At 42.6% G+C, this 12094-nt stretch overlaps 1 protein-coding gene across 2 annotated transcripts in view; it reads left to right on the top strand.

The window, feature by feature from the left end:
* Positions 1-12094, top strand: part of RNF216 (ring finger protein 216) — a 144979-nt gene that overhangs the window by 24754 nt on the left and 108131 nt on the right. The window contains exons 4-6 of one of the 2 annotated variants that reach the window (XM_078439896.2): positions 1665-2519; positions 3903-3979; positions 11426-11528. In XM_078439896.2, the coding sequence (XP_078296022.1) occupies positions 1665-2519; positions 3903-3979; positions 11426-11528 (1035 nt within the window). The remainder of the gene's footprint in view (positions 1-1664; positions 2520-3902; positions 3980-11425; positions 11529-12094) is intronic. The other variant, XM_078439897.2, reaches the window with a different exon arrangement.

Here is a 12094-nt window from a genome sequence, read left to right as displayed (position 1 = left end):
GCAATTGTGTTGGGAAGGGGCTCAGGCACTGTTCTTGGCTAGCAAGAGCTCTCCCTCTTAAAACGGAGGGTGTGTGTGTGTGTGTGTGTGTGTGTGTGTGTGTGTGTAGGCAGGGGGGTGTTTGTGCACATGCACGTAGGTTTATTTAGCCTTCACTTTTTATCACCTGGCAGAGATTGCTGATTCCAGAGACGCCCATTTCAAAGTTCTGTCCATCCTGTCTCTTTGATATCCTACCTTTCAACAGAGGTGTTTGTCCTTGTACAGTCCAACCTCCTCAGAAACTCCTCGCTGCCGAATGGGGTAGAGGTGCCCTTTGTTCCAAACAGGGTATTGGTTTTGCCCTTCCAGGGCACACCACCTTTTTTGGAAAAATCTCTGCCTTTCTGATGCTTTCTCTGCTTTGCCTGAAATCTGTGGTTGTGCTTCCCTCACTGCATTTTTCTGCTCCTCCTCATATATGTTATGATTCAGGATTACAGATGTCTGCTGGTTTCATCAGAGATTTTCAGTTGTGTCTCATTCTCCTCCCTGGGACAGGGTGATTTCAGAGAAGAGAAGGGTCAAAGGCATCTGTATTCTGCTACCTTAAAATAGACATCCGTTTCAATTTTTTACATTTACAAGTAACACGTGAAATTCAAACAATCCAGATAAACTAAAGTCTCTTTTCAGCAGCCCCTTCCTCTCCAGAGATTTCCCTGAGGAATTGCTGTTATCAGTTTGACATGTTTTCTTCCAGATCATTTTCTTTGAGTGTGTGTGTGTGTGTGTGTGTGTGTGTGTGTGTGTGTTACACATATATGCTTTTAGAAGTGGTTATGTTTATGTCTTGTGTTTTGATTTTTTAAAATAATCATTCTGTGTTTGTGTTGTTTTACAACTTTTTTCACTTAATGACATTTCTTGGTGAGCTTTTCAGTACATACAGAGCTACCTCTTTTGGGGGAGGGGAGTTGGGAGAATATTTTGTAGAATAGATAATAGTTGACTTAATTTCTTGGGCATAAACTTTAGAATGTCTATTTTTTTTTTTCTTTTTATGTTATAAGCAATGTGGCAGTGAATATCTTTTTATATGTCCCCTGTAGATACATAGGGTTCATGGGATAGATAGGAAAAGGTTACACTTAAAGCTGCTAAGGCTATATACATTTTTTAATTTAATAAATAATGCCAAATTGCTGTCCTAAATTCACCATAATAGCACGAGAGTTTTCCCACATCCTTATCAGTACTTGATATTCTCTAACTAAAAAGTTTGCCAGTCTTATGGGGGGAGGGATCTTTTTTAATTTATATTTTGGTAGTAACTAATGAAGTTTAGATTCTTTTCATGTTTATTGAACACTCCTACTGTGTTGTCATTCCTTCATTACTTCCTCTACTTCATAGTTACTTTTTAGTGGTTTCAGGTGAGATTATAATTCAAACTATAACTCAGGTTCCAATCTATGAATGGCTACTTTGATTCTTAGAATTACTATAATGTGATCAAATTTCAGTGTTAAGATCACTATTGGGAAAAATAGGTTTTGTGGGTTAGGGTGTTTGGGGTTTTGTTTCTTTCCTGTCCTGTCTCAGAAGCTCAACATAAGTACGCAAGGAGACAAAGACATAGGAAAGAAATTGAATTATTATTATTAAAATTTAATTTTTTTTAGACACATAAACCTCAGACATCACGACCCAATCTCATCAAACCAGCTGCCCAGTGGCAAGATCTCAAAAGATTGGGAGAAGAAAGGCCTAAAAAGTCTAGAGCAGCCTTTGAATCAGATAAGAACGGCTATTTTTCAGTGTGTAACAGCTCATTGTTTGATTCTGGGGCACAGGATGATTCTGAAGATGACTACGGTGAATTTCTGGATCTTGGGCCTCCTGGAGTTTCTGAATTCATTAAGCCAAGTGGCCAAACAGAAAGAGAACCCAAACCTGGACCAAGTCATAACCAAGTAGCAAATGACATTGTCAACCCCAGATCAGAGCAGAAAATCGTTATCTTGGAAGAACGTGGCCTTCTTTTACCAGAAGGCGATCCTTTGGACTCTCAGAACCAGTCATCTGACTCAGAAACAGAGCTTTTATCAAACTTTGGAGAATCACCTGGTATCCTGGATGATCAGGTCATCGAAGAAGGCTGCTGGTTAGACCATCGTTACTTCCAGTCCCTAAACCAGCAGCCCCGGGAGATAACAAACCAGGTGGTTCCTCAGGAGCGGCAGCCCGAAGCAGAACCAGGCCCATTGTTGTATCAGCGTGAGCCCCCAGGGCTGGCTTTTCCTAGGCCGGCTTTTCCAAGACCAGAACCCCAGCAGGATGGGATTCCGGGCCCCTCCTCTCCGCAGCCTGGCCATCCTCTAGGAGAGCTTGAAGACCAGCAGTTAGCAATAGATGATGAGGAGCCCGGGCCAGCCTTTCCACTACAAGGATCTCAGGAGCCCAATTTGGAAAACCTTTGGGGGCATGAAGCTACTGAGGTAGATCAAGAACTCGTTGCACTTTTAGTGAAAGAAACAGTAAGTTTTATTTTATTAAGTAAATAATTATAGACCCTAAATGAGCTGCATTTTCTTTTACTTCAAAATCATTGTGTTGGGGCGGGGGGCTTCATTTTCTTAAGGGATATACAGCTAGATATATAGAACAGAAGAAGAGAAACTCTGATATGATACAGAAATTAAATTAGGATCCTTTAATCTATCCTTAACCCCCCCCCAAAAACCCCTATGGGATTTTAGCAGCAGATCATGGGTACCATGGTGCTGTCATAAGAGCAATCCCCCTGGTTTTAAAAAGGCTTTCAGTTAACTCTAATTCAGACCCATAAAACAGGCTAGAGGTGCACTGTCTAATGTGGTAGCCTCATGTGGCTGTTTAAGTTTAAAATTTTTTTTTTTTAATGTTTATTTTATTATTTTTGAGACAGAGACAGAGCATGAATGGGGGAGGGGCAGAGAGAGAGGGAGACACAGAATCCGAAGCAGGCTCCAGGCTCCGAGCCGTCAGCCCAGAGCCCGACGCGGGGCTCGAACTCACGGACCGCGAGATCGTGACCTGAGCCGAAGTCGGACGCTTAACCGACTGAGCCACCCAGGCGCCCCTAAGTTTAAACGTCTTAACAAATAGGGGCTCCTGGGTGGCTCAGTCGGTTAAGCATCCGACTTCGGCTCAGGTCACGATCTCGCGGTCCGTGAGTTCGAGCCCCGCGTCGGGCTCTGGGCTGACGGCTCGGAGCCTGGAGCCTGTTTCGGATTCTGTGTCTCCCTCTCTCTCTGACCCTCCCCCATTCATGCTCGGTCTCTCTCTGTCTCAAAAATAAATAAACGTTGAAGAAAAAAATTAAATGTCTTAACAAATAAAACCTGAAATTCCATTTCCAGTGGTACTAGTCACATTCGGTGTGCATGATAGCCACGTGGGGCTGAATAGCTCCCATGTTGGCAAGCACAGAATAGAACGTTTCCATCATTGAATGGAGTTCTGTTGGATATCCTTGATGTAGCACGTAATGCAGGGCTGTGTGTTCTGGCTCAGCTGCTGTTTGCCTTTGAACAAGCCCTTAACCCTCCTTCCCCCAGGTGTTTTCATCCGGCACACTAGCTCACGTGCATCTTAAGGGGTAGTGCTTTACTCCCCTTTGGATTGCCTTTGCCGGGGCTGAGATGTTCAGTGTTTTTTGAAAGAGTGAAGAATGGATATGCAGAGTGGCAGAGGACCCGATAATTGCTAGGGGCCTCTCTAGAGTCCACAGTCTCTGTAGACAGAGAAGTCTGGGCACAGACCTGCTTTACAGCCCTTTTGTCATCTTCAGTCATTGTACTTTTTGCCCTCTGGCTGTTATTGCAATTTGAAACCGTTGTAGTGGATAAAATATAAATAATGTCTTTATTCCTTTTTAGGAAGCAAGATTTCCAGATGTTGCAAATGGGTATGTTGAGGAGATAATTCATTTGAAGAATTATTATGATTTGAATGTGTAAGTATACTACCATGCCTTTTTTTTCTTATTGTGGTAAAATACACATAATATGAAAACCTACCATTTTTACCATTTTTTAGGTATATAGACCATTGGCATTAAGTTTCTTCACATTTTTGCACAACCATCAACACCATCTCCAGACATTTTCATTTTCCCAAGCTGACACTCTGTCTCCTTTAACGTTAACTTCTTATTCCCACCGCTCCTCTGCCCCCCAGGCCCTGGGACCTACACTTCTACTTTCTGTCTCTCTGAATTTGACTACCCTAGGGACTTGATATTAGTAGCATAACACAGTATTTGTCTTTTTGTGACTGGCTTATTTCACTTAGCATTTTGTCGTTTTTAATAATCCTATTTGAAGAGTTCTCCTTTTTGTCACATACAGACTGTTGTCTGGGTTTTACTGAATCCTGCGTGGCTGTGGAATGAAGGTGTTTCATTAATTCTGAACATTGATAACTCATTTTGGTCGAGGTTGTATTTTGGTCAGGTTGTTAAAAGACATTTTCTTCCCTGTGGTTATAACAGTGTTCTGCAACCACTTTCTCTATTTGGGAAAATGCATAGAAGTGTTTCTTTAGTCCCTTTATCATAAAAATGTGAACTGTGATTTTGTAAAAATATAAATGTTCTGGTTGGAGGGGGAAGAATAAAATTTTTTTTAAATAAATAAAAATAACCGTGTCCCAAAGAATAAAAAATGAAAAGTAAGTCTCTTTCCTTTCACACTCTTTCCCCTCCTTACAGCATGCGGAGGTAAAACAGTTACAAGTTAATGAAGAACAGTAGAATATTGAAACTAATAAAATTTTCAGCTAATTAACACGGAAGGGGGAGTATACCAAAACCTCCGTCCTCAGAGATTATAGCTTCTACCGTGGTACTCACTCAGGCAGGGGTGCAGCTGGGAGCTGTTCCCTGCCATGGCCGAGAGGAAAGAGCCCCGTTTCCCAGGTCAGCAGCCTAGAGGAGATGCTTATTCCTAATTTGTACAAAGACACTATTGGTGCCAGTGGCCACCCTATTGCCCTCTGTCCAGCGGCAGCACTGTGACCAGTTTTTAAACCAGGATTGAGTCAAGGTTTTCATCATGTATTTATCTCTTTAGCTGTTTAATCTAGAACAATCCCCCACTTACTTTTTAAAAAAAATTTTTTTTAACGTTTATTTATTTTTGAGACAGAGACAGAGCATGAACAGGGGAGGGTCAGAGAGAGGGAGACACAGAATCTGAAACAGGCTCCAGGCTCTAAGCTGTCAGCACAGAGCCCGACGCGGGGCTCGAACTCACGGACCGCGAGATCATGACCTTAACCGACTGAGCCACCCAGGCGCCCCGCCGCTTACTTTTTTAATGACATTGACTTTTTCCCCCTAGTATTTTTTAACATAGATTAAAAGACTGTACAGCAAGCATCGGTACATCTGCCACATGGATTGTTATCTGCTTAAGGAACATCTTGCCCCTTTACTTCTTCTTGCTCTTTTTTAGAGTTACTGTGAACTTAAAGGTTTTACAGAAGTGGTGTTTTACAATCAGTTACAACCTTTTTGTGTTTGATACAGAATTATCCTAAGTTTGACCAGTAGGAGCCTCTTAAGATGCATCTATGTCTTTTTGGCGTGGTCCTTATTAGTCTGAGCCGGCGTCCTTACTTTCTAAAATACCGAGTTGCCTTTGCTTACCTTGAACTTTTCTGTCCTAAACCTGGAATCTTGTCGTTTCTCCAAGAAACCTAGGTTCCGTAGAGTAAGGGTTGATCCTATAAACTACTATCTGAGGACTAGACCTGCTCCTCATTGCCACTACCATGTCATCACTTGTAGGCTATTTCAGGGGACAGACAAGGCTTTTTAAATCATGGGCTTATATTTATAATTTCCCATCCAGATTTAACTATTTAAGGTTTTTTTGCTTGGTCTTTCTAAATTTTACATCTATGTGTTCTTCCACTAAAACGTTAATTTCTAATAACATTAATATATTTTGTTTGTCCTACAGTATACATAAACTAAGGTAAAATTGTAGTACCAATGTTACTATTAATGAAAACTATTGAGTGAAGTAAGAAATGTTTGATAGTTACTTTGTGCTTCATGCATTGAGGCAGTACAGTTAGAATGCAGACTGTTGTAGGCCGTAGATGGATGATGTTCCTTGGTTCTGGAAATTTGGTAGCCATTGTCTGTTCAGATCCTGTTCTCTTTCTCCCCTCTGCTTTAACGCTCTCCCCCGTGCTCTGTGGCTCTTAACACCACCTCTTTGTCTCTGTGATTGATACACTCTGGATGATTTCTTCAGGGATGTCTTCCAGCTCACTAAGTGTCTTTTTAACGGCGTGTAATCTGCCTTTACACTCATCCACTATGTTTCTGGTTCCGGTTCCTATATTTTTTTCATTCTGGCATCCTTGTAATTCTCCTTAACATTTTTCTAGTGTTATTTTTTACCTGTGTTTTTAATTCATTTAGTTCTTCAAACACAGCGAATAAACGTAGCTTGTGTTCCGAGTGCGATCATTCTGATGTCAAGTTCTTATGAATCTCATTCTGTTGTTTCTGCTGGCTCTCTTGGTGTCCTGTTGCCTTGTGTTTCTTGTAAATTTTGATTGTGAGCTCATTTTTTGAGGTCTTGATAGAAACTCTTCCTTCAGGGGAGGATTTGCTGTGTCTTTCCTCATGTGCCCAGGGGTGATGTCGGTCTAGTACCACTTTATATTCCAGATTGTTGTCTGCAGGATCATCCGGAGAGTCAGCATTTAGTCCTGGGTTAGGACTGGGTAGTCTTCACCAGTTCTCACAAGGCGTTTGGGTTTCCTCTCCATCCATTCATCGTCAGTGTTAAGGCTTGCTTTTCCTTGTGCTTTGTGAGCTTTGTCTCTTAACCTTGTGCGCCCTGTGAACTAAGGGCTCAAGTCTGTTAGGATCGATGAGTGCACTCTGGACAGTCTTGCCTCTGTGTTTAGCTCACTTCTCCGGGGTTTTACTTCCGCTTCGGTTTGGACTCCTAGGAACTCCTAACTATAATTTGATGTACTTTGCAAGTTCTTTTTTAATATTCAGCATTTTTCAAACCTTTTTTATCGTGGACTGCAATACTGATACGGAAAAATGGACAAAGTAAAGATAGCTGCTTAATTTATCACAAATCAAGCATGCATGTAACTACCACCCAGAAGTCCTCAAAAATTTGAATGCTGCCACCATCTGTGAACACTGAAGATTTTGTGAAGATTTCATATTGTCTCTATTCTTTTGTGACTGCCTTCTTTCACTCAGCATTCTGTTTCTGGGGTTCTTCTGTGCCCTGTGTAAGTATAGTTCATTCATTTTCATTGCCATGTGGTATCTATTTGTATTAAAATACTGTAATTTCTCCTTCTACTTTTTTTTAAATGTTTATATTTGAGAGTGTGAGTGTACGCGAGTGGGGGAGGGTCAGAGAGAGGCAGAGAATCTGAAGCAGGCTCCAGACTCTGCACTGTCAGCACAGAGCCCGATGCGGGGCTCGAACTCCCAAGCCATGAGCTCATGACCTGAGCTGAAGTCGGACGTTCAACTGACTAAGCCACCCAGGCACGCCTTCCCTCTCCTTTTGATAGACAGTTGAGTTGTTTCCACTTTTTGATTTTCACAAATAATGCACCTTTGAACCTGCTTCTACATGCCTCCCATGCTCCATTCCTCACCAGATTTAGCCTTCTTCACCATCCTGTAGGCTACTGGTATTTTCAAGCAGGAATTTTTTATTTCTGAAATTTTTGGGACGCCTGGGTGGCTCAGTCGGTTGAGCGTCCGACTTCGGCTCAGGTCGTGATCTCACAGTCTGTTGGTTCGAGCCCCGCGTCAGGCTCCGGGCTGACAGCTCAGAGCCTGGAGCCTGCTTAGGATTCTGTATCTCCCTCTCTCTCTGCCCCTCCCCCGCTCATGCTCTGTCTGAAAAAATAAGTAAAACTTTTTTAAAAATTATAAAAAAAGATTGGAACATAAACACGTAACGATGAGAGCCTCTTGAGTTCTGCCTTGTGGAATTCCGTATCTTGCAGCATTTCAGTATGTGATCTTCTGAAGATGTTAAAATACAAAATGAGAGGTGCCTGGGTGGGCACAGTTAGTTAAGTGACTTCAGCTCAGGTCATGATCTCTTGGCTTGTGATTTCGAGCCCCACGTCGGGCTCTGTGCTGACAGCTCAGAGCCCGGAGCCTGCTTCAGATTCTGTGTCTCTCTCTCTCTGCCCCTCCCCTGCTCGCAATCTGTCTCTTTCTCTCTCAAAAATAAATAAACATTTAAAAATAATAATAAAAATACAAGGTGAATGGGTCAGAGAGGAACCCCCTAAATTATGGTTGGGAGGTTTTTTGGTTTGTTTTCCAGAAAGTATACTTCCCATTCTACCTCTGTGTCCTATACTGTAATTCTGTATTTCACACTTTAGAAAATACGTAAAAATAGAAAACGTTTTTAAGGGTGAGACTTTTTAAAAAACAGGAGTTGTAGTAGTTTCTTCCAGTACCCCAGCAGATCATCTTTCATGCACCCCACTTGGAGACCATTGGCTTCACTCGTGGATAACTAGTCTATCAAAGAAGCTTCTTCACTGTGTGACCTTTTTATCTTTCCCCAAATTCCTGATACCTGGCAGTTTGTTGGGTTGTAGTAGCCACACTTACCAAAACATTACGAACAGGCATGTTTGAAATGGAGGAGCTGTTCCACTTCTGGGTTCTAGTATGTCCAGATGTGCACGTGAACAGAGTTTAGACCTTGAGGCCTTTCCCCATAGATACTGAGTGATTCTTGGTGATGGCTAATCCTCAGGTCAGCCTGCCAAGATCTGTATAACCCGTAGTGCTCATCACTTCATACCAGAAGAGAGAATCGCCGTTAGTGACTGTGGTTTCGAAGAGAAACGTGCTCAGAGTTCTTGACCTGGGGTGCCTCTCCTTGCTACAGCTGTGGTGCAGGAAGAGGATTTTCCCTTTCTGGGCCTCTGGCACTGTGTTCCAGTAGACTGGGCATGGTGATCACCAAGAGAGCTTGGATATGGTAAGCACATGGGGTTCCTGAAGTGATGGTGAAGAAGAAGATGTGGAGGGATGCCGACCAGTGCTGACCAGGTCCTTGAGTAGGCTAAGGAGGGGGCTTTGCAATCAGGCCGATACTGAGGCTCCTCGGGGTTGCAGAAGAAGCATGCCTCTCCATTGCTCGGTTCCCCAGCACTGGCCCGTGGGTGAGAAGAGATGCTGGAGGGGAGTGCTTTTCCTCTGTCCTCTTCCTGTCTTATTTACTTAAATAAGTATTTACTTACTACCTGTCTTACAAGTAAAGGCTCCAGTATTGGAGCCAACACGGGGCAGGAGAGACCTGGAAAGAAGAGAGTTGAGAATCATGGAGCGGAGTCATCCTAAGAACCTGCAGGAGCAAGGGAGGGGAAAAGGATGGAGGAGCCATCCCGCACGGAAGCCCCGTGGCCCTTACGTGGCCCGTAAGCTTCCCTGCTACTGCAGCGGCTTGTGCTGCATGCCGCCCAGGCTGTTGCTGTCGCTGTGGAATCGTCCCAGGAGCTCAGTTTGTCGCCATATTGGGTCGTTTCGGGGTGAAGAACCTTGCTGGTTAACATTTGTTAAATCTGGGCAATGATACATCAGCGTGTGTTATTTATATTCCTTACCTTTAAAGTATTTCATGAGTGATGAAAGGACAAGGCTGTGGGTTTGGTATTAAGAGAGTCCATCCTTTTTTTTTTTTTAATATAATTTATTGTCGGGGCGCCTGGGTGGCGCAGTCGGTTAAGCGTCCGACTTCAGCCAGGTCACGATCTCGCGGTCTGTGAGTTCGAGCCCCGCGTCAGGCTCTGGGCTGATGGCTCGGAGCCTGGAGCCTGTTTCCGATTCTGTGTCTCCCTCTCTCTCTGCCCCTCCCCCGTTCATGCTCTGTCTCTCTCTGTCCCAAAAATAAATAAAAAACGTTGAAAAAAAAATATATATATATATATAATTTATTGTCAAATTGCTTTCCATACAACACCCAGCGCTCATCCCAACAGGTGCCCTCCTCAGTGCCCATCACCCGCTTTCCCCTCTCCCCCACCCCCCATCCACCCTCAGTTTGTTTTCTGTATTTTAAGAGTCTCTTACGGTTTGCCTCCCTCCCTCTCTGTAATTTTTTCCCCCTTCCCCTCCCCCCTGGTCTTCTGTTAAGTTTCTCAACTTCCACATATATCTGTCTTTCTCTGACTGACTTATTTCACTTAGCATAATACTCTCCAGTTCCATCCACGTTGCTGCAAATGGCAGGATTTTATTCGTTCTCAGTGCCAAGTAGCACTCCATTGTATCTATAAACCATATCTTATTTATCCATTCACCAGATGATGGACATTTAGGCTGTTTCCATAATTTAGCTATTGTTGAAAGTGCTGCTGTAAACATTGTGGTACATGTGCCCCTGTGCATCAGTACTCCTGGATCCCTTGGGTAAATTCCTAACAGTGCTATTGCTGGGTCGGAGGGTAGCTCTATTTTTAATTTTTTGAGGAAGCTCCGCTGTGTTTTCCAGAGCAGCTGCACCAGTTTGCATTCCCACCAACAGTGCAGGAGGGTTCCCGTTTCTCCACATCCTCACCAGCATCTATAGTCTCCTGATTTGTTCATTTTAGCCAAAAGACAGTCCATTCTTAAGCAGACATGGCCTGTTCCTTCAGCCTTGCAGTTAGCTGTGTAAACTGAATGTCACTCAAATTGCTCATGGGGATTTATATTGCCATAGGGTTAAAAAAATATTAATAGAAGGTTAATTTTTCCATTTATTTACTTAGCAAGCTGGTTTTTGTTCTTTGTTTTATTTTAGTGAAAGAGAATGCAAGCAGTGAGGGGCAGAGAGAGAGAGAGAGAGAGAGAGAGAGAGGGAGGGAGAGAATCCCAAGCAGGCTCCACGCTGAGTACAGAACCTGACATAGGTCTCGATCCCACAACCCTGAGAATATGACCTGAGCCGAAATCAAGAGTCGGACGCTCAACCGACTGAACCACCCAGGCGCCCAGCAAACTGTTTTTAATTGTGAATGCGAATACGTTTTCCCATCCTTTGTTTGTTAGAGTTTTCTGACAAACAGTAGATCCTCTTCATCTAGATTCTCCAGCTCCATCCAGTTCAACCAGTAAGAATTTCGGTGACTTCATTACATTGACTAATAGAAAACTTCAGAGAAGTGTGCGTTTTTAGTATGCTTATTGCTTTTTAAAGTTAGAAGCAAAAAGTAGAAAGTAAGTGTATCTTTTTTATTTGTTTCATTTTTCTGATCCACAAACATTTTAATTTCTTAAGCCAGTCATAGTGTATGACAAGGCACATTATTTTTCGAACGTTGTATTTGAATCGGTGGGCAGGTGTAGGATTTGGAAGCGCTATGAAAATAATGTTATTTATTTTTGCAGACTTTGTAATTTTCTTCTGGAAAATCCAGATTATCCAAAGAGGGAAGACAGAGTCATTATCAACCCCAGTAGCAGCCTGCTTGCCAGCCAAGATGAGACCAAGGCAAGTGGCGTGCTCTTTGTTTTGCAGTCTCTACCTGGAAGTGCTCTGCTGTTTTCATTTTTGTGGGAAGAAAGTGCTTTGTCAGAACACATCCTTAAAGAGCAGCCTGCAAAACAGGATTTCAGAATATACTTCTCCTTCAGTGGGATTTCTGTCCTGAGCCACTTTGGCTTCTGTATTTAACTTCTTTTACGGTAACTCCATCTTCTCTTTCCCACAAAAGTCAAACCCTCCATGTCTTTAGTCTTACAAAGCAAGTTTTTAAAATGAGACCAGAATTGGCCAAGATTTTTCATTTCTTTTTTTTTCTTTCAATATTTTATTATGAAAATTTTCAGACATATGGTAAGTAAAGCCAAATGAATTTTACATGGATCACCTCTATACCCAAGTACCAGCACTACTAGTAAAAGTTGACATTTTATCATATCCACTTTATAATATCCACCCCATAGAATGACATATCCAGTTGTCTGTCAGTACATCTCTCTTATGTTTCATTTCATTATGATGCACTTCAAAGTAAATCACAAAAACATCAACACTGCTCCATACACACTTTTTTA

Source organism: Panthera onca, chromosome E3, assembly GCF_046562875.1.
Source record: "Panthera onca isolate mPanOnc1 chromosome E3, mPanOnc1 haplotype 2, whole genome shotgun sequence".
Taxonomy (NCBI): domain Eukaryota; kingdom Metazoa; phylum Chordata; class Mammalia; order Carnivora; family Felidae; genus Panthera; species Panthera onca.
This window is presented reverse-complemented; position numbering and strand designations above follow the sequence as displayed.